General features: G+C 44.8%; 1 protein-coding gene across 10 annotated transcripts; it reads right to left on the bottom strand.

Annotated features, from left to right (window-relative positions):
- Positions 1-2,275: 2,275 nt before the first annotated feature.
- NACA (nascent polypeptide associated complex subunit alpha) lies at positions 2,276-20,295 on the bottom strand. 10 transcript variants are annotated; one of them, XM_033138271.1, is made up of 11 exons: positions 20,184-20,295; positions 18,540-18,611; positions 15,702-15,818; positions 13,886-13,966; positions 9,432-12,815; positions 7,142-7,227; positions 5,894-5,971; positions 5,330-5,476; positions 4,922-5,050; positions 3,387-3,509; positions 2,276-2,397 (listed from the first exon to the last, which is right to left on the bottom strand). In XM_033138271.1, the coding sequence occupies exons 2-11, from the start codon at positions 18,607-18,609 to the stop codon at positions 2,383-2,385; spliced, it is 4,230 nt and encodes a 1,409-aa protein (XP_032994162.1). In that variant the 5' UTR covers positions 18,610-18,611; positions 20,184-20,295; the 3' UTR covers positions 2,276-2,382. The 10 variants fall into 10 exon arrangements, with proteins under 10 accessions (XP_032994162.1, XP_032994191.1, XP_032994156.1 ...); XM_033138300.1 differs by having other exon boundaries at positions 9,432-12,167; positions 15,702-15,833; XM_033138265.1 differs by having other exon boundaries at positions 15,702-15,833.
- Between the last annotated feature and the right edge of the window lie 2,068 nt (positions 20,296-22,363).

The following is a 22,363-nucleotide window of genomic DNA, read 5'->3' on the forward strand; positions in this document are numbered from 1 at the left end:
ATATCCGGCCTGCGCACCGTAGTTTGCTGACCCCTGGTTTATACATAATACTGGGTTGGTTCCAAAGGTACTTTCACATTCTTTTGCTCACAGAAGGGCTATTTCTCCCACTTGTGTAACCTCTTGGGACAGCATAAACATTGTGAAATCTTGCACAAGGGTCTGTGGAACAGCGCTTGCAGCCATTTTTCTTCAGCTCATGGTTCTCTGGCTCTAACCCAGTGTAAAGGACCTCCAAGATTCTCAGCATTTTGCTTGATGACAAGCTTTAAGGGACAACATGTTCCTGATGAAGTGCCTTCTTAAGAGATGTAGGAGCATATCATAAAAAGAAATGTGGTCTGCTGAATTTTAGTAAAATCAAGGTTACCGTTTAAAAAACACACTAAGGTGCACAAATGGGGGGAAATACTGTCAATGCAGAACAGTTGAAGGAATTAAGCATTTCCAGCTATCAAGCCCATTTTAAATTTTGCTTCATCTAGATAGTTAATTTAGTCCCACCTCCTATGCCCATATGCTAGGGTGTAAGCTTCACTGACTTCAGTGGAACTTACTTCTGAGTAGAAATGCATAGAACTGCAGTTAATTTCTGTGAAAGATCAGACCTAGTCTTTGGGACAGAGATGCATGTTTGGATGGAAGTTGCTGAACTGGGAACAGTCCAGAATGGCTTAGAGATTACCTTTATAGTTCTTATATTACTGTATTATAATAATGGAGCTGGGTGTATTATAATTTTGTGTAGAATCTACACATGAATTGAAGATTCAAAGGTTCAATTTTTTTAATGATTTCAGAATGGCTATGTCTCACATTCAGGATAATAAATTATCTCAGCTTTATCTTTCTATTAAATCACATTATAGGCCACTATTTCTTTGTTTTTGTTCTCAGAAATTACCTATCTGCAATTTGAGACACTGTCTTCAGCGTATTTAGACGTTCTGTAAGTTGTCACTTTTATATTTGTCGTAGAAGTGCAGAATATTTATAGTATGAAATATACATCAACAGCAAACTCAAGTGGAGTCATTACAGCTGTGGAGCCAACATGGGGCTGAAAAATGGGGGGGGGGGAGATAACAACCTGCTTGGAGGAATCTCCCAAAGCTTGCAATAGGATTTATTTATTTATTTGTGGTGAGGGGGATCCTAAAGAGCGAACTCCACCTCCACGCCTACTGATGGGGGGGAGCAACAGAAAACTGGGAACAGAATAGATATCCTTCAGAGACATAGGTAGCTTTCCAGTGGTGAGAGAAAAAACATCAGTATCGTGGCCCAGATCCTTGCCTGTCTAGCTGAACTAGCATTATGCATATAGCTCCAATAGCAAAATAAAAAGAAAGATGCAAATTGTCTCAATGGCAACAGGTTCCTGAAGGAGAAACTATGTTGGAGTTGGAGACCAAGCTGCCAATTTTGAATTACCGTATTTTTTCATACCATAAGACGCACATATTTTTAAAGGGGGAAAACAAGGGAAAAAATGGCCGACAATGGCAAAAGGGGGGCGGAGAAAGGGGAAGCCCGGTAGCGCTGCGTGCTCCCCTACCGCGTTCAGCGGGGGGCGGGCGGAGATATTGCTCCTTCCTCCCCGCTCACAAAAACCTGCTTTTGGGATCAGCACAGGGTGGTGGAGAAAGCAGGGGATGCAATTATTTTGAACATGCAAAACAAAACAAAAAATAAAAAAATCCTTCCAGTAGCACCTTAGAGACCAACTAAGTTTGTTCTTGGTATGAGCTTTTGTGTGTACTGTTTGTAATGTAATGGTTCTGTGCCTTTGAACTTTGGATGTACATTAATAAACAGTAAGTGATGGCAGGAGCCCAAATATGAGGCAGCATTTGTAAGGGGATTACATCAACCAAAACCTCTCACACAGTGGCAGAAGTCGTTCTTTGGGATCAATGAAACAGGACAGACTGTTCTTTGCAGTGTTACCCAATTTTCCCCAGCATGAGTGCCTGAATAGACCATTTAAAACAGGCAATTTCTAAACTACAAACGCTAGATCTATGAATAAGCGTCAACTCTTCAGAGCCAGGAAACAGAACAACACATACTGTATCTCTAAAGGAACATTAATATCAATCTCTAGTTTTCTGATATCCCAGTGGTTCAGGCAACTTAAATGAATTAGTAAAATCTTTTCAGTAAATAGGCAAAAGTAATGGGAGCATGCTGGCACCAGGATCATAAACCACAACTAATTGTTTCAGTTTGAGTAATTGAATGTGTTGTTGACAACTAAGAAAAAGATGTGTGAAACCTTTGAAACCACAACTTTTATTAATTGATAGAAATAGTACAAATTTAATTCAGCTGCAATTTACTCTCCTCTGAAACAACCAAAAAGTTCCCCTTCCTGGGTGGCTACATCGTCAACTCCTGGGGGGAAAAACAGAAAAAAATAGAATTAGAAACTTTGCTTTCCCATAGGTGATGGGATGTGGAAGTGCTGGGTATTTTACCAGTGGGAAACTGGCCGACTGTTTATCTACCCTGCACAGCCAGATGACCTTGGGAGGCTACTGTTATGGCTGCCTGAGATTTTAGATGGAGAGTATGCAGAACACAGCAGGCATAACTCTAGCAGCAAGATAAAGCAATCAGATGAGGACAGGCAATAAAGTGCCTGGTTCCCAAGTAGTTGCCTAGGATATAACATTGAGAACTGATGCATTTATCTGTTCCCAAAGGACAGACAAATCTGCACTAGATATTTCAAGTGGTTTCAAAGGAGAAGATTCTTCCTGCCTCCTGGAACCTTGGGAACTGCATTTCTGTGAAGAAGCCAACTGATATCAACAAGACACTCCTCAGAAATTTTGCAAAGCTAAACCATGGCAGTTAAATCTGTAGGGTATACCTGATACATTTGATCTTATGCACTAGAGCAGTGTTTTGTGTACAGTACTGTTACCCACTGACCCACATGGCTATAAGCAGTTGCTGATGTTACATTTTTCAACATACATATACCCTGCTCAAGATCACAATAAAAAAATACCACTGGAAAAACTGTTTCATAGTGAATGCCATCTGTAAATCCAGTTGACCAAAGCACATTGTTTCAAATGAATCTTAGTAAATATTAAGCTATGTTTAGATATACTTGAAAACATAGGTGTTAAAATGCATTGTGTTGCATTTGACTTTTCCAGGCATCCCCTTTCATTGCTGAGAGGTAGTTAAATGTTATAGTCACTGATGAAAAGCAGTCGTAGTGGGGCAAGAGATAGAAAACAATGCATTTCTCAGGAATGGATTAATCTGGTGATGTGATGACATAAAATGGCCATGAACTTTTTGCCATCTGTTCTCCAGGCTCTGGGTCCATGGGCCCTATGATAAATGTCACTCAAGCAGGAACTTACCATAATAGCGTTTACAATATCGTTACTGTTATTCTTCAGGGCGCGAACCGCTTTTGCCCGGGAAACATTCGCTTGGGACATCACTAATTCAATGTCTTTCACCTCGACACCAGTCTCATCAACCTGGATGGGGAAAGATAATGTTTCAGGACAGTTGTTCAAGCCTTTTTCTGCCAAGCAGGACAGAAATGGCATGGATCCTTAAAAGTTAAGGATCCATTCAACCTAAGGTTTACAAAAGCCACAAGATAAAGCAAGCACAGTGAACCCCAACAATAGCCTCTGGTAAACTTGAAAAACTCACCTGCTCTTTCAAATAGAAAGGAAGAATAGATTGAAACAGACAGGCAATTGAGTGTGCTCTCCACATATGCTTAGAACTCTAACCCCACAGCCTGACTAGGGCTATGTGTCTGCCCACAGCAAAGACCCAATAAAATACAAGCCTGGAATGGTAATGAATTTCTTTTGACAACTGCCCCTGCCTGTTAGCCAGCTAAATGTATGCCAGTTTATTCCACAAGAGGAAGTTTTCTAAGTCCAGTGAAAGTACAATTATAGTCACTGGTATTCTGTGTAAGACATCCATGATCATTAATAGAATGCATCCTCAGTGCCCATGTCACTCCTGCTACTTGCCAATATCTGTGATAAGAGAACAGCTGGCTCTATTATTTCTGTACATGACACCAATTACAATAGTTTGGGGGCGGGAGAACCTAAGCAGATTATTCATTGGGAATACGATCAAGTTCCCCTCCCCAAATTCAAACAGGAAGCTGGGATGATGGTAAACAAGAGACTGGGTGCATGACAACTCTCCATGACAGCAGCAGGTAAGAAAAAGTTGGGTGTGTGTATTGGTTTCACACTAGCCTGGTTTGCATATAATGCTGAATTATGGTTTTATTAATCAATGGGTTAGCATAATGAGCAACAGTTTATCAATCCATGGCTTAGCATAATGTGAGAACTCTGTCCACTAAAAGCAAACCATAATCTGAAGCCAGTTTATTGTTGGGTTATGGCATTATGCGTGAACTTAAATTATGCCTTAACAGTGGATGGTCTGGCCACTCCATCCCAAACAAAGGCACAAATTAAGAAGAGCTGGAAAACAAACAAACCTTTGGATAAACAAATCATGGCTTGGAGTTATGTGTGTTGTAGGCCACTTAAGCACTTGAAGGGGTTTTAAAACTGGGAGAAAACTTGAATGAAGTATGCAATCTGTTTGGTATGCACCTGGGGATACGAAGGAAGCTGGAAGCTCATAAGAGGAAGGCAGGGTGTTGGTTGGTTAGTGCAGGCTGCCCAACAGGGACACTGAGAATAATGAGACCACATGAAGGAGCATTGAGCTGTACCCTTCACACCCACCTGAAGAACCATACTCTCCCCACACAAGTCAGAAATCAAGAAACTCCCGATGAGCAGGGGAAGCTCTTCATCAAGGCAGACATTAAAAAGACCAACAGCTCTGAGTTGGCCAGTTTCAAGGCTGAAATGACTTATACAGAAAGTATGTGGCATACCTCTTCCTCTTCACTCTCCTCTTGTACAGTGGGAGTCTGTGTGTTTTCCTGAATGTTTGAAACGGCTTCTCCTTGCACTTTGAATTTCTCTGCAGCAGCCAGCTGTGCTTGCTGTGAGAGATCTTCAATCTGTTAGAGATGGGTGAGGAAGAGTGAGGTCAGTGAGGCTGTTGCAACTGAAGTAAGTAATGATCAGCAAAACAGAACAGAACAGAACAAAGCCTCCACAAGCACTACTGACAAGAACTACCGGTACCAGCATTTCCAGATATAGACTCCCAGTTCCCACTCCAATTTTAGAACCCTTCTCCCATTCCACAGTGGCAGAGAAACTACATAGTGCAACTGTCCTGTTCTTCAAATTGCAAGGCCCAAAAGTCTAACCAGACATTCCTGAGTTTAGCTCACCTTTGCTTCACCGAATACTATATAGGTATCTGATGCAGGACTTTTGTAGACATCTGGCTTGGTGATGACAAACAGGATGTTCTTGGATTTCCGGATTGTAACCCTGGTTACACCTGTGACTTGACGAAGGCCAAGCTTGGACATTGCCTTAAAAGCAAGTGAGAAATATTTTTTTTGGGTGGGTGGGAGAAGTAGCCACTGAGTATATGAGCTAAACTAGTCATGGCAAGAACCCTACTCTTTGGTTGTTTATAGAAAGTCTTTCTAACGGTGCTAAAACTACTCCAGTAACACAGCAGGCATTTTTTTTCCTCATTTGATTAACAACAACAATCCCCAAAAGCAAACCCGGAACTAGTGTCCATTCCTAGCGGTGTCAGAGCAAATAGGCACATAGATCAATCCCTTTTGCTGGTTGCAATAAAATAGGTTCTGGAAGAACATCCCAAGGAGTATACTAAAATGATTATAGATAAGTAATTGGGGATAAAATGTTTGAGTAGCTATTGCCTCCCCAGGCTGAATCAGCAAAACATCAATCATTTCCAATCAACTTCATTTTACCTTCCGTGCTTTCTTTTCACTCCGACTCTGTTTTGCTTTGCTAACTGGTTCTTCATCTATTTCAGCTGCTGCTGCAAGCTGCAAATCAAAAGACCCAAATGGAGTTAAAGGGATGCCCAGCAAAATCCCCCCCAAATACGTTTTCTGACTGAAGATTTATTGTGCCCTCTTTCTACAAAGGGAAACGAGAGAACAGATTTATATGCACTTGCCCATCTACCCTACAAGTCATCCAAATCCTAGCATGGAGGGCCAGGTATTTGCAAAGCATGCCAAAGAAATCACTCCACTCCCATGTACTAGCATAAATTCATATACTGAAGTACATTATCTATGTGCCAAGTTAGGACCACAAGAACACACAGAAAGGTGTTCCTTGTGGTTGTCCCACAATGTTAGAATTCTCTTCCCCTGGAGACTCACCAACCCAAGCCTCTGTGCCTTACAGAAGCAGATCTTAACTGATTGCCAGATACAGAGTAACATTCAAAAACCACAGCAGGGTAACATTGCAAATAAAACAGTGCTAAGTAGTGAGCAAGCTTTGGCACTCTCCACAACAGTTATTCAACTTGGATTAAGCAAAACCAAAAGGCTTACTATCCAGAGAAAAGGCTGGAACAACAGAAAACCCCACAGATCTCACAGCAATGGCTGTTCTCCATATTTTGAAAATAAGTCCAGCATAATTCAGTAATTGCTTCCTTTTATATTTTAAAAATACAAAGGAATAGTCCTTGCTGTTTCTATGTCCCAGTAGGACCTGAAATGTTTTGCTCTTACAATGGTCTGAATCTATGTAACATGCCCTTCAATCCATCATAAGATGTTACGAACTGTAGACTTTGGAGCTTTTTCACCACAGCAACTTTCCTCTTGCCTTTCACTATTTCAATTATAATCCAGATTGAATAAAAATTATGGAGAATTGTAAAAAGTGTACATTTAACAATACTTGCTGTTTGTTATTCTTGTGTAATTTGCTTCTTTTGTTTGCTTTTTCAAACTTGGGATTTTAAACACAGAATTTCAGACTGTGTAGTCACTACCAACTGGTCAGAAGGCAAACCATCCTAGGACAAGGATGCTTGTTTAAGTGTGTGTGGCTGAACAAAGCACACACTGTAAATGGTGTGTTAAGCATTCTGGTGTGTGGTTTTTTGTGCATTGGTAGATCTTCAATGTCACAGGGTTTTGTGGCCCTGCCCCAGATGCCAATTAAATGCAGCCCAGTTATTTGCTTCTCACCTGTGCCTGCTGTGTTGTGGCATGCGTGGAGTCCTGTTCTTCAAGTTCTGGCACTGATTCATCGCTGTCAGATTCTGTTCCAGACCCTACAAATACAAATGTGTACAATCTTTTTTCCCCCCATTTTGGCTTCAGTTGGGTGTGGCAGAGAAGCCCAGGGGAAACATGAAGGGCTTTGCCAACTTGATCATGCAGATTCTATCTCCCTTTTATTGTGATAATGCACATCAAGAAACTCATACAAATCCAGAATAGTCACAATTATCTAGTGGCAGAGGCATTTATTCCCAATACAGGTAGCAAAGCAAACGACACACGAAATAATGCAACCTACAAATGACTTTGGAATGGCAGTGCTTTATGTTATCAGTGGCTATAATTTTTGTAGCAATAGAGGTGCTTTGAGCTTTGCTCAGCCTGAGCTTCAAGACAGTGCATATAAAACACTAGCTCTTTCAAAGATTAATTCAGGTCACTGCATTCAGATATTACTACTAGAAATAGGTCTGTGTGTATGGGAAAAGGTGAAGCAAAAAGACTTTTAAAAAGTTTTAAGAGTTCCAGCTAAAAACAAATATCTGGGAAAGTGTGGGTATTCTAGGCATGCTAATATTAGTTGTAGTGTATGAAGAGAAAAGTTCCTGGGGGAAGGATCTTGCTTGCATTTTTAGGATTGAGATACCACTTCTACTTGTAGGAGAATTGGCAGCTGAGCTCTGGCTTAATTCAATGGTTTGAGATTAGGAATGTGTTGCAGACTTGCACACTCTCTGCAGTTATGTCTTTCCTTTCCATGATTTGTAATTATGTCTTAATTGGGCTATCTTTAAGTAGGATTAATCAGGATAGTTATGAGATGATGCGTCTGCAAACCCATAGTGTGCTGGGTGTCGTGGCAACTGTAGTTATTGCAAAACATGGAAAGGAAGTAGAATGCGCAATTGGGGGGGGGAGATGGAAGCTGAGGAGCCCATAGCACATTCCCAATGACTCGATTTAATTTTGCTAATTCCTCACCTTTTTCAAGTAACAAAACAACATAGATTTTAAAAGCCCTGTTCTGAAATAGTGACCTGGATATGCTTCTTCTCAAGAACCTAGAATGAAGTTCACTGCTGTTTTTTCGAATGATAACCATTGAATACCCTTGTCCTTTTAGGACTAAGTGACTGTGATGTAAATGGAAGGGGGGAAATAACTGACCAACAATTGTTAAAGGAACAAAATATATCTATAGAACACTTTTCCTAGAACAAGTGCAACTATTTTCTCACTTGCCAATGAACTCAGCTAATTCTAGTTTATGTAATACCCTAGCATCTTTCCCAATACAGTGGAAGCTCTGTTTTCAAACATCTCGGCTACCAAACGTTTCAGAAGCCAAACCCAGAAGTGAATGCGCCTCGGAAGTCGAATGGCTTCTGCAGCATGTTTTTCCATTTTCACCATTCACTTTGCCGACAGCCCTTTGATTTTCGATTGTTTTGGAAGTCGAATGACTTCTGGAACAGATTACGTTCGAAAACCAAGGTTCCACTGTATTTGCATAGGCACCAGACCACACTGGTTCTTGAATTTAGGCAGATGTTTGATTTTAACACATAGCATGCATCTTGTTTAATATGTCTTTAACAGAGAACTACAGCCAACATAAAGAAGTACATTTCTGTGTAATCCCACCCCCCAGTGCAAGTACAAATACAGACAAAGCACAACTGAAGTGGATAGTGGACACTGCAATTTCTTCCAGAGTCTGGATAAAACATTACACAAGAGTTGGCAACACATGCTAAATCTATGAACATCTCGCTTAAAGCACTTTTAATTAAGAAGATGTACTAGATGTCCAATCACAAGCCAAGTACTAGGATTGGAGACAGAGGACTGCTACAGTGCTACAGAAAACAAAGCTGTGATTAGGGTTTCTAGGTTAGTGCTATTCCAGAAATACCAGCCAAGGCAACATTGATGTCACACCCTCGATAAGACATTCACAACATGCTGAGCATGTGAAGAGACTCCGCCTCATTTGTGCCGTACATTCTTATGCACAAGTCTTGATTCCTCAGCGCGCGCACAAAAGGAGTTTTCAATTGGCTCTGACCACAACTGGTTACAGCTCAGCTTGGACTTACTTTGGCTTCACTTCTAAATACTACTTTTCTAGACTAACAAACAAAGCAAGGAGCCCAAAGGAGGAAACTTGGGACCCCTTGCCCATACAGACAGGTTAGTATTCAGTGAGCAGTCTGTGATATCCATGCACACAGCAAACCAAGGAGGCAAATACCCTTGTCATTCTTCAGGACAGGCTGTTTGGCAGGAGGAGGAAGAGGAGCAGGAGGAGCAGTTGCTGGGGCCTCAGCAAGGGCCACAGCTTGTTTGGGAGAGAAATCCACCAGGATTGGCTGCAGAGGTTGCTCCCCAGCAGGCACCTCTGGAGGGATCAAAGGCGGCAACTCGTCGTCTTCAATGACAGTAGAGACAGGAGTGGGGGGTTTGGGTGGCACTTCAGATGCTAGACCAGATGCAGGTGAAACTGGTGATGGCTTAGGAAGCACAGCAGAGGGTGTTAGCTTTTTTACAGGGGAAGTAGGAGGTGGCACAGGGGAAGCAGGCTGAGTGAGACTGCTTGTAGCTGTGGCAGAGACAGAAAGATCAGCAGGTGCAAGAGGCAAAGGTGTTGTTTTTTGTGGAGGTGCCTTATCCCCAGCAGAGGTGACAGGGACCTGGGACACATCCAAGGGCAAGGCAGCAGAGCCAAAAGGGACAGCAGAGGCAGGGGTCACCAGAGAAAGAGGGGTAGGAGTGCTCGGGGTGGCAGAGGATGTAGAAGCAGCCAGTGGGGAAGTGGTGGCCACAGTGCCAGGAGGAGACACAACAGGTGACACTGGGGAGGCTCCTGAGCCAGAAGCAGAAACAATAGGAGACTTAGGGGAAGCAGTGGGGGTCACAGTTACAGAGGAGTCTACAGAAGGGCCTTTGGGACCAGCAGCAGAAGTTACAGGGAGAACTGGAGGGGCCATTGAGGGAGCTGTTGAGGGTACAGGGCTAGAGGCAGGCACACCTGGGGATACAGGGGGAACTAAGGGCTCAGGTGCAGCTGCCAAAGGAGAAGCGGGTTTTGCAACAGGCACCGCAGGTGCCAAAGGGGTAGGAGCAGGCACAGGGGCAGGTGTAGGACCAGAAGAAGGCCCTACTGGGGCCATAGGGCCAGGTGTAGGTGTCAAAGGAGATGCAGGTTTTTCAGGAGGCACTGGCTTAGAAACAAGCCCTGCTGGGCCCACAGGAGGTGCCAGAGGAGGAGCCACAGGCTGGGATGAAGGAGGAGGTTTCACTGCTGAGCCTGTGGGGGCCAGTGGCTTAGGAAGGGTCACTGCTGGGGGCACAGGACCAGAAGTAGGTGACAAAGGTGAAGTAGGTTTCAAAGGTGGCACTGGCTTAGAAGCAACCCCTTCTGGTACTGCAGGAGGTGCCAAAGACGGAACCACAGGGCCAGAAGCAGGTTTCAGAGGTGGCCCTGTGGAGGGAAGTGGTCTAGGAGGGACCACTGCTGGGGCCACAGGTCCAGAAGTAGGGATCGAAGGACTAGATGCAGGCCCTGCTGGGGTGACAGGACTAGATACAGGCACCAGTGATCTGGGAGCTACTTCTGATGATGCCATAGGAACGGGCCCTGTTGAGGCCAAGGGACAGGAAGCAAGAACCCCAGGAACAGGCACAGGTGCCAGAAGAGGAGCCATGGGATGAAAAGCCACAGGGCAAGAATCAGGAGATGCCATAGGTGGAACTGTAGGTGCCACTTGTTTGGATGCAGGTAGTTTTGCAACCACAGGAGAGGTTATGGAGCCAGAAACAGGTGCCAAAGGAAGAGGCACAGCTTCGGCAAGAGGTGCCCCAGGTCTAGGGGGCGGTCCTCCTGGGGCCACAGAGCTAGAAGCAGAAACCGAAGGGGAATCTGGTTTCACAGGTGGCACCGCAGATGCCAATGATCTAGGAAGAGGCCCTGCTGGGGCCACAGGTCCAGGAGGAGGTGCCGAAGGACTAGAAGCAGGCCCTGCTGTGGTTAAAGGACCAGGTGCAGGTGCTGATGGAGGTGGTGGTTTCACAGCCAGCACTGCAAGTGCTTGCGGCTTAGAAGCAACCTCTGATGCAACTATAGGAGGAGTTACACATCCAGAAGGAGGTGGCAAAGGAGGAGCCATGGGACTAGAGGCAGACCCCACTGGAGTCACAGGGCCAGGAGGAGGAGCCACAGGATCAGAAGTTGGTAGCAAAGGAGAAGCTGTGGGTGCCAATGGTCGAGGAGCGACTCCTACTGGAGCATCAGAAGAAGATATAGGTCCTGAAGCAGTAGCCAAAGAAGGAGTCACAGGACTAGAAGCAGGCCTTGCTGGGGTTACAGCAGCAGAAGGAGGGGGCAGAACAGGGGCCACAGGCTGGGAAACAGGCACAGCTGAAGTTAGAGGGCCAGAAGTAGGTGCTGGAGATTCAGGTTTCACTGTTGGTACTGCAGGTGCCAACAGAATAGGAGCAGGTACTTGTTGGGATACAGGAAGGGAAATAGAACCAGAAACAGGTGTCAAAACAGGAGTCACAGACTTATTAACGGGTGATACAGGACAAGAAGCAGACCCCACTAGGGTCACAGGGCCAGAAACAGGTGCTGAAGCAGAAGCAGGTTTCACAGATGGCCCTGCAGGTAGCAGGGGTGCATGAGCAGGCTCTGCTGGAGCCACAAATGCAGGGCTAGAAACAGGTGCCAAAACAGGAGCCACAGGGCCAGAAGCAGGTTTCACAGGTGGCCCTGCAGGTATCAGTTGTCTAGGAGCAGGCCCTGCTGGGGACAAAGGAGGGGCACCAGGACACACCACAGAAGCCAAGGGGCAGGAAGCAGGTGCTGCAGAGCCAGCTATAGGTGCCAAAGGAGGAGTCACAGGGTGGCAAGCAGTTCCCACAGGTGGCCCTGGGGGTGCCACAGGACTAGATGCTGGCACTGGAGAGGCTGTAGAGCCTTGAGTATTCACTGCAAAGGATAGAGGAGAAAGAGGTGCTGTAACAGAATTATTGGGTCTAGAAGGAGAAGCAGGCAGTATCATAGTGGTATGAGGCTTAGGGACTGTGGGACTGACAGGAGAGCTGAGAGGAACTGTGCTTGAGACAACAGGGAGAACAGTGGGTCCAAGGACCAGAGGAGAAACGGGAGCAACTGGGAGAATGAAAGGAGCTGGAATAGGACACGATGGCACCTGAGGAACTGGGCCTGCAGATGTTGCCTGTGGTGGGCTCACAGGGGTAGCTGGATGAGCTGAACTAAGAGACCCAGAGGAAATTATTGAGGCTGGGGCAGAAGCTACAGGCCCAACTGCAATGCTGGGAGACGAGGGGCTAACTTTTTGTGCAGCATCAGCCAGATCCGGAGGCTTCAGGGGAGAGGAAGGAATCTGGGTCACCACAGCTGGGACACTAGGAGGCAAGGCTGAGCCAGGAGAGACTGACGTTGGGAAGGAGGAAGGAGGAGCCACAAAGGAGAAAAGCTGCCCAGGTGAGGCAGCAAGGTCAGTAGGTGCCAGTGGAGTACTGGAAGGACAGAGTCCAGCAAGGGGAGAGTTAGCATCATGGGATGAAGAGGGAGGGTGGGCAGCGCTAGATACAGAGGAGCCGGAAACAGCAGCTAAAGGAGAGAAAAAGTGAATCAATGACGAAAACATGGAGAAGAAAAAATGAATTATCTACAGCCACCCACATGGAAATGCATCTCAGTTACCTGTGAGGTAGAAATTGCTGTAGCCGCTGTCAGAAAAAAGTATCACAGTGTTTGTATGCCCCACCCCATCAACCAAGGCTCCTTGTATAGTGCCAATATTCCGCTGGAGGACATGTGCAGGATCAAATCTTTTGAAAACATGTGACAGTGCACAGGCAAGTCCAACATACTTGTCACCACTCTCATTGGATGTCTCACTACATATCCAACTCTATTATCCAGATATCTGGTTGGGCACCCTCAACACATGCTATCAACAGAAACTCAATTATAGAGGAGAAAACAGCTGGTTCAAGAAACAAGTTGCAAAGTCTTACAAGTGCTGACATTTAGCCTTCCATGTTGTGTCCAGGTGCACAGGTTTGAAAAGGACAGTCTGCTGCTGCTTGAAAACTGCTTTGTAGTACATGTTCCATTTAAATGGCAATGGCTCCTATACCACCCGTTAATTTGGTTGCAGAAATGAAGCTTGGGAACATGGTTTGTCACCTACCCTGAGGTTAGGCCAATGTATAAGCAGAGGCGATCAAAGGAAGATCTTCACACAAGTCACATGTAATTTCAAGGTGTAGCCACTGGCATCCCAGGAACCACAAAATGCCAGTATTCTTTGAAAGAGATATTGGGACAGCAATGCAAGGTACCACAGAACTTTTCACACCAATTCTGTGTACCTGTCAACAGCAAGCACCCACAGAAAAAAAAAACCCAAACCCTCTCTCTGGTAATCTAGATGGCAGATCAGTCCATAATACATTTCCTTACATTACTAACTTTGCTAACTCCAGAGAGAAGTTTGTATTCTACACAGTAACTTGTATATGATCTATGTCAGCTGAAGAGCGAAGAATAGAACTCAGGAGTCCCCTTTAACCAAGTCTTTTTTGTGTGCTAAATACTACGGTTAATGTAACTGCATCAACACAACACAGCAAAATATTGTTAAGGAGACATACATAGGGACTAACAGCAAATACCTGGTGCTTGAACAGGAAGCTGAGAAAAACAGGCTGCAGGTGCTTCAGAAGCACCAGCAAAAGGGTTTGGAGTGGCAGGAGCTAAATGAGCAAGAGCAATAGGTTATTAACGACAAGCCAATAAGCCTGGGGCTAGAACCATCTAGAAGGTTCTATTCTCTTGGCTTAGTCAAAATGACAAATTAAAGTCTACTGGGAGCTGTCTATCCCTGAACTAAGATGCCTTCAACTTCAGACTTGGCATTATTCAAACCTAAATGGGACATGCAAGCTACAATTTACACTGCTAGCATCCACCCAAACTTTTAAAGCATGAGTCACTCAGTGATGTTTCATCAAAGCATTAAATGGTGGCTAATCTTAAATAATGTGTGGCTGCACTAGGAATGTCTGCAAGTCTACTCTGATGAACATAAACTGCTTTAAATGAAGCCAGAAGCACACCGCTCAGTGAAATCGGGCAGGGAAGAGGAGCCCAGCACATGTTATATTAATGTATGACTGCATGGGACAGAAGTCCGCTATCACATGTAACTTAAGCAGAAGGATCTTAGAATTCCAGAAACAGGAATTTAAGAGCTACTTCCATAACACAGGGACTGACCTTCATAAGGGCAGTAAAAAACAAAATGGCTATAATACAACATGATAAAAGATTCTGAGCGGATCAAGGGTCCCTTTTTGTACTCATCAGCTAGACTAGCAGATGAATAAAAAAGGCTTTTACTACTGTGAGAATTCCCTCTAATCATGGGCTGCATCGCTTTATAGCAGGACTGGGAAAACCAGAATTCAAGGCCCGAAATTAGCAGAAAGGTGGTGTCAATGCCAGATTGAGCAAGTGCTCAGACTACACTAACACCAATTTGCTACACTTCAAGGTTTTCCTTATTTCCAAGCTTTCCAGTAAGAATGCTAGAAGCCTCAGTTCAATGAGAGAGCTGGCTTCAATAATCATAACTGTCTCTCACGAATGATTTACTAAACAGTCCTTAACTGTAGATTCTGGGTCATGTTTCTACTAAGCAGATGAAGAAAAGAAGGCAAAGGAATCACTATATAATTTGTGTTGGTCACTGAACTTTAAGTGGTCAGTTGTCTACAGCTACCCACTGCTGTGCATCAGTTCTTGGGAAGTGAGTGGAAAAATAGGCATACAGTACAATGGGAGAGCAAGATAATGGAATGAAGATTCTCTCTCACACACACCCCCAAAAAAAAGTTAAACAAGGAAGGGGCAAGAACTACATGTAACCAGAAAGTTATAAGATTCATGCGAAGAAAGCTGAACCATTTCTTAAAATTAAACTATGACATTTTAGTGAAAACACGACCTAGCCTAAAAGAGTACTATCAAAGTGCAGGCATTCAAACTAACAGTCATTCTAAAGGATGGCGTTTAAGGTGGCTCACCATTCCCCGCCCCACAAAAAAGCAGCAATAAATCATCATCATAAACTTGGAATCACAGAGATGTGACATTTCCCCTAGGTCTACTGTAAATTATATACCACAAGTAGTACACCCAGGGACATCACAAGCAAACCATAGAAACACCTTCTTAGGAAGACCTGCATGCCATACTTAACAGCTGTTAACTCTTGCAGTAGTGTATTTATTAAGTAGAAATGTATGTTTCAAGTATGTACATTTACTTATTTCTTTGACCAGCAGGAAACAAAATCTCAGCTTAAACAAAGCTGGCAGTTCTGGAGCCCTGATTCATTATAGGGTTTTTTTAAATAAAAAAAATTCATTTTAAAAATTAAAATGAAGTGATTTCAATCCCATCTTGCTGTTTTAACTTGAAACCTACCTGATGGCTCCAGAGCAGTCCCAGCCTGAGAACCCTTGCCTGCCACCTCAGGATTCTTGGTGGCAACTGGTTTGGACTCCTCAGCTGTCCGCATCACTTCCATGGGGACCCCAGGAACTGGGGGTAGAGTTACTGAAATAGTGTCAACTGTTCAGATACCACTCAGGAAACCCAACAGTCTGCACATGCCTCATGAGGTGATTAGCAATAAGTGGCATCCAAAACTGGGGAAAGATGTGAGTTATCCTCAGTAGCCCAGAGACAAATGGCACCAGGACTAATAAAAACCTTATTGTATGAAGCATTATTGGGATAATCTACTCTGGAGAGGAAACTGAAAATTTAAGTTATGTTTCCTAGCCATCACGAGGATTTGGTGTCATCACACTAAGAGTCGTAACTCAGCTGACATCAGCTTCTCAATGTTAGCGCTGATGTATCAAAAGCCAATCTGGGCCAAGTTTACTGCGTCACAGTGGTCATGCATGCAACCACTTCATAATGGGATAAAATGGATGGAAGTCAGCACAGTTGTGTGGTTTTTTTTTTAATGTAGCTACCACTAGCAGAGGAAGCAGTTAAAAATCTTCCCCATTTGTATCACAATAGTAACCAGTGCCTTTGAGGGCGGAAGGGCATATTCATGCACCAGACTGTGGTAAATATGAACAAGAATGGATGACACACTTGATTTGGAACTAGTTGTATCAGTTCTTCTGTCTCCTCCTAGCTTGCATCTATATTCAGTGTGGGTGGCACTGGCAAAGCTGCCGTGCGTCTTCTTTGCCACTTCTTACATCCAAGAACCAGCAGCAAAGCTTGACTGGAGCAAAGCAAAATCTATTTGCTGTGCCCCAATAATCTCCTCACAGAATTCTGTCTAGTGTGTCACACATTTTGCCAACACTAGACAGACGTGCCCACACTGGCACTTACAGCCATCTCTACTCTGCAACACAGGTGCCTTGGCATAACTCTCTAATGGGCCAGAAGAAAAGCTGAAAACCAGCGTAGACTTTGCTAAGATTTGGTAGGCCATTCAACACCATGACATCCACAATATTGACAGGCAGACATTTTATGTTTGCTTCAGAGAAAAACTGCTCCATTCTACACAGCTCCATTTGTTTATCCAACCAAACTTGTGTGTTTCCTCCCTGCCTAAGAGAAACTCTCACAACCCTTGGACAGAAGTCATTGCATTTACCAGTCATGCAGTATACAGCATCCCCATGCGTAGGTGTGTGTATAGGAGAGACCCAGTCACAAAGTCATGCAGTGTTCCCTAAGCAGCAAGGCAGAAATGTAGCATACAAGGAGACCTGGTTCTCTGCTAACCAGCATCCATGATACCTTCAGGATAGATAACTGGAGACACAATACACAGGGAAGGTTTAGAGTTAGCATGTCCCAAATAAGAAGGATGCACGTGCGCACAAACACACACTTCAGAATACAATTAGATTTTTAAATGCAGTATCAGCTGAAAATTCTGCTCCACTAGCCAACACATCCATCAGCTTTCACAGCCAACACATCCATCAGCTGTGTTATTGCCAAGTTCAGGATGCTTGGTAAATGCCAAATTATGTTGTAATCTTTTGGCTTGCAGTCACAAAACAATGATTCCTTGCTCTGTGCTTAAGATAGGCAGTGTTAGTGAGTGGATTAGAAAGTTATCCACTTGACATCTAGTAGGTTTCAAATAAACAGATTAAAATTCCTTCTAGTCTGAGGTCCCCATTTCAGTCACACCAGTCACCACCTCTCCAACCTTAAACAGTGGTCACCACCAATTTGCAAAAGAAACATGAGTCACAAAGTAATGATGGATGATCATAAGCTTAACATCCCAATTCCCAACTGTCTCACACAGGTTTAGAAATATGAAGAGGTTGTATCCTTTGGTTCTTACTAAGCCACCTGCCTCCTTCTTCCTGAAGAATTCTTACACTTCAAACCATTTGTTAATGTGGAAGCATGATTGGGAAACAAACCATGTACAGATCCTTTAAAACACACACAGTTTACTCTAGCACAAAAGGCCAAAAAGAAAAACATTCCCAAGTCATTAAGCAAGTATCTAGAATTTGACCTAGGTTAAGATCCTCATTTCTGTTTCATTTAGTAACCACCCAATGTTAGCATACACACAAAAATCAGAAGCTGTTGTTAGTAGTTTTAGCATTTTGTAGTCTAAAAACCTCCAAAATGTGGTGGGACAGCAGTGTTTATCCAGCTTGTGATTCACGTCAAGCATGCTACTGCCATGTTCCAGAGAGAGACCATGCAACTCATCCAACTTGGAGGAGACTAAACGTGGTAAGAGCACAAGAGGACAATTTCAAAGTATTTATCTCAATTTCTCAAAGTCATGATAACGTTTATATGGCAAGTTCCAAGTATTTTCCACACACTGTCTCATTAATCCTTACAGCAACATTGTAAGGGCAGCCAGCATTATTATCCCCATACTGCAGATTGGGGGGGGGGGGGGGTGAAGTTTAGAGATAATGGCTTTTCTAAGGCTACCTAGAAAGCTCATGGCAGATGTAAGACTCGAACCAAGCTTCTTACAGTGCAACTTACACATGACCTCTTTTACCATGGATTTCTATGCATGTCTACTCAAATGAAGCCCTACTGAGTTGAATAGGACTTATTCCCAGGTAAATGTGCAAGACTGCAGTTTTAGACTCTTAGCCATTCTGCCACAATAGCCCTCAATTATTTGCAAGTTCTACCCTTCACAAATGGTTTTACCTGCTTTGTTAAACTGGCTGACTGGACGAGTTTCAGGATCCTTTCTGAAAGTGTATTATCATCCAAGGCACTAACCTGTCTCAGCCTGAGGCTGTGGCAGCTCTTGTTCTGTTGCTGGAACAGTTTCTGTGGCTTCACCAGGCATTTCTGGGAGAAGGGAAGTAAAATTCAGTCAACTTTTCTACAGAATTAGTGTAAAAACACTACAGGGTATCTAACTAAAATCTTGCTTCTCTACAATCAGATTATCATGGCAAGCTACATATGAAAAAATTGAATCACTTCCTAGAGAATGAACACTGCTACCAAGTACAATTTGTTCTAGGTAGTCACACAAAAAAAATATGCATACATTCAAAAACTTTTGTTTGTCAAATTACTTAACTTTAACCAGCCCCAATTTCTGTACTAAATGCATAAAAAACCATATCCACTGAAGGACTATTGATACAACTACAGGAGACCTGCCCAACTTCAGTATCCATAATCAACTTTCATCCCTGGATGTTTACCAATGGGTTAAAAAGCTTTTATTCACTTCTACCCTCACCTAACCAAGTTGTATGGCAAGCAAGACTGGCAGTATTACTATCAGCCATGATACCTAAATTAACCATCCATGCTCAATGGCAGCATAGCAGACTATGGTGAGAAACAGAAAAGGCCTGTAGGATCTCCCCAAAACATCTGGTTGGCTAATGTTGGAAAAAGAGCACAGGCTTAGGTAGGCCTTTGGTCTGATCCAGCAAGGCACCTATTTGCTTTGCTACAACTCCACCCTACAACCGCCATGTACCCAAACTATGGATACAGCGAGATCTTCCATTCACTCTCATGCAGGAGCTTCCTTACCCCTGCACTTCCTCCTTGAGGCATAAAAAAATTCTTTCCAGTAGCACCTTAGAGACCAACTAAGGTGCTACTGGAAATTTTTTTTTATTTTGTTTTGACTATGGCAGACCAACACGGCTACCCACCTGTAACTTGACAGGCATAATACTCATCCAAACAGAAATAGTTTAACTGAACGGTAGGACAAACCTCAATTCCCTTCATTTCACCAGGCGCTTAAGCCTGTGCCCCAACATGCACAGCCACCAACCCACTCAATGCCAACCTTCCTGGAACCCTCCTGAAGAGGAGCGCTATGAGAGCACCACCTCTGAGCGGAAGGCCAGAGCCCCGCTTCCCCCTCCTGGCAGACCCTGCTGCCAAGAATGACACCCCTTTTCAAGTGGGGAGGGGGGGTGGCAAAGTGGCAGGTGCGGCCCAGGGTCCTCCAGGCGTCGACCTCCAAGCTCCAAGGGGGAGGGTCGAGTCCAAAGGGGGCGAGCGCCCTTCTGTTTCCAGCAAGGGCGCCCAGAGAAGGGAAGGCACGCTCAGGGGGCGGGTGGAGAGCCGGGTCTCCCTCCAAAATGTCTTTCTGCCCCCCTCGGCTCTCCCTCCCAGTGGTCCTTCCCTTCAGGGCCTCCTGCCACCGTTTCCCTACGAGCGGAAGGCCTTTCCCGAAGGCCCTACAACTCGGGGGAAGCGGCCTATTCGCGGAACCGCCGCTTGGCTCCGGAGCCCTGGGCTCGGCCCACCCGCCCAACGCCGCATCTTTCCCCGCCTCGAGCCCCTGAGCGGTCCGAGGCCGCCCCGGCTTCGGGAGCTTCCCGCCTGCCCTGTCAGGGGGCTCGCCGAGGAGGATGGCGGCGGATGCAAACGGGGGGAACTTACTGTACAGGTCGAGCCGGGCGCAAGATGGAGGCAGAAAGAGAGCGAGAGGCGGAGGGAGGGCGACTTCCGGTCCGAGCCGAAATGGCTTCCGGGTCTCCGGGGGGCTGCCCCATGCGCTGTTCTATGGTTCCATGCGCTCCTCTCGCTGCTGCTTTTGCTTCTTTCCACCACGCGAAGAGCCCCCTGCTCTGCCTTTAGCAAAAGTTGCAGTAAACACGGAAAGCCCTGCAATAATTCGGTGCCAGAAAGCACGATATTCCTGCGCGGTGATCCTCAGACTGTACTGAAAATAGCCACACTTGTTTTGCGTGGCACACGGAAAGGGGAAGGGAACCGCAATTGACAATCGGACGAGACTTTTAAGAACGTGTGTTTGAGCTCGCTTTCCCCTCCTTCCTCCGCTTCCATTCTCTGCGTGTTTGGTTGCCGTTTTGGATTGTGATCTTCAGGACAGAGAACTTGTTTTGTGATTTGGCTAAGCTGCGCTGTGAGCTATTTTGACCAAAATGGCACCATTTGAATGTTGAAAATAATTAAAATAATACACTAACCACCATGTTTCATGGTAGCACCTAAGAGGCCAACTAAGTTTGTTCTTGGTATGAGCTTTCATGTGCATGCACACTTATTCAGATACACACGAAAGCTCATACCAAGAATAAACTTAGTTGGTCTCTAAGGTGCTAATGGAAGGAATTTTTTATTTTGTTTTGACTATGGCAGACCAACACGGCTACCTACCTGTAACATGTTTCATGGGCCACTGATGTGCTGTAGTAGGACTCTGCAGGTTTGCATGGGTATAGCCAGGGGGCGGGGGGCAGCTGCCCCCCAAATCAATAAAAATAAATACTATTATTTTTTTAAAAGAAATATATTGGGGGTTTTCACTGTTAGCCATATTCCCAAATACTTCAACTTCTCGGTTGTCAGCCTACTGACCATCAGCAAATATTTTTTTGCCTGTGCATCCATATTTTTCACTAAAACCTTAGTTTCAGTTTTATTTTAGACCTGCAACTTCATATTTTCTTATTTCCTCCAATAACTTAGGTACTGTACACTTGTCAATAGTTCTACAAAAAAACACCACATCACCTGCAAAGGCTTTTATCTTATAATTCTGTTGGCCCATCCATATCCCCTTTAGGTCAGAATTATCTCTTACTCTCTGCACCACCACCACCTCTAGGGCTGATATATATTGAAGCAGTGATAGGGGGCATCCTTGCCTTGTTCCCTTCTATATCTTACATTTCCACCCCTGTAACGGCATTACTGTATTTACAATCAGGTTTGCAGTTTTATCTGTATAAATTGTCTTAATTAACAGTGGCAACCCTCCCACCTGGACCTGGGCCCACCTGGCCCCTCCTGAGTGGTGATGCTCCTCTTTCATAACTTGGAGGCACCTGCTGTTCCACCTGCAGCTGGGCTGCATCTTCGTTTCATATCCTTCTTCCTGCAGCCCTATTTCCAAAGGGAGACCATCCCCACATCCTTCAAGGCAGGCTAGGGGTCTCCATAGCGCAGGATTGGACCATCTGCTTTGCATGCAGGTCTTCTGTCCTGGGCGGCATCTCCAGGGAGGGCTGGGAATGCCCCCCCATTCCGAAACCCTGGAGAGCTGCTGCCGGTCAGTGCAGGCTAACTGAAGAAGGATACTGAGCAGCTGGAAGGTGAGCAGAGGAAGGCGACTAGGATGATGAAGGGTCTGGAAACCAAGCCTTATGAGGAACAGTTGAGGCAGTTAGAAACAAAGCCTGATCCATATTATAGATATGGAAGATAACATTAAACATAACTGTGTGTGTAAAAAAAAGGGGGGGGAAGGGAGGGAAACTCTATTTTGCCTGTTGACTGTCAGGAAAAGAAAACCTGTCTCTGTCATGGGCTGTGTGATTTTAAGCTGCTCTGCTGTGCCCTACCCCCTGTATCAGAGGACCTTGGTGGTGGTGGCTAGGCTGCTACCTAGAAACTGCTAACAGCCAGGAGGAAAAAACCTACCCTCCTCACGGGCTACAAAAGTTCCAGTTGCGGAAGTTCCACTCCCTTGTCTGAAGAGCTGCCTAATGGCCTCTGCTGCCTAGTAGGAGGTGGGAGAGAGCCGGCACCAGGGAAGACAAAGAACAAAGGCAGGGTATGTTGCCTGGATGATCCTGGTACCCTATGGGAGCCTC

The sequence above is a fragment of the Lacerta agilis genome, chromosome 2, assembly GCF_009819535.1.
Source record: "Lacerta agilis isolate rLacAgi1 chromosome 2, rLacAgi1.pri, whole genome shotgun sequence".
Taxonomy (NCBI): Eukaryota; Metazoa; Chordata; class Lepidosauria; order Squamata; family Lacertidae; genus Lacerta; species Lacerta agilis.

Bases quoted from the DNA above. Each gene is read 5' to 3' on its own strand.
- NACA (XM_033138265.1), bottom strand. From the start codon at position 18,609: ATGCCTGGTGAAGCCACAGAAACTGTTCCAGCAACAGAACAAGAGCTG. The intron at 7,228-9,431 runs GTATTTGCCTCC...TTGTATTTGTAG, and splicing joins TGTCCTGAAGAATGACAAGG to GGTCTGGAACAGAATCTGAC. The intron at 5,972-7,141 runs GTGAGAAGCAAA...TTTGATTTGCAG, and splicing joins CCACAACACAGCAGGCACAG to CTTGCAGCAGCAGCTGAAAT.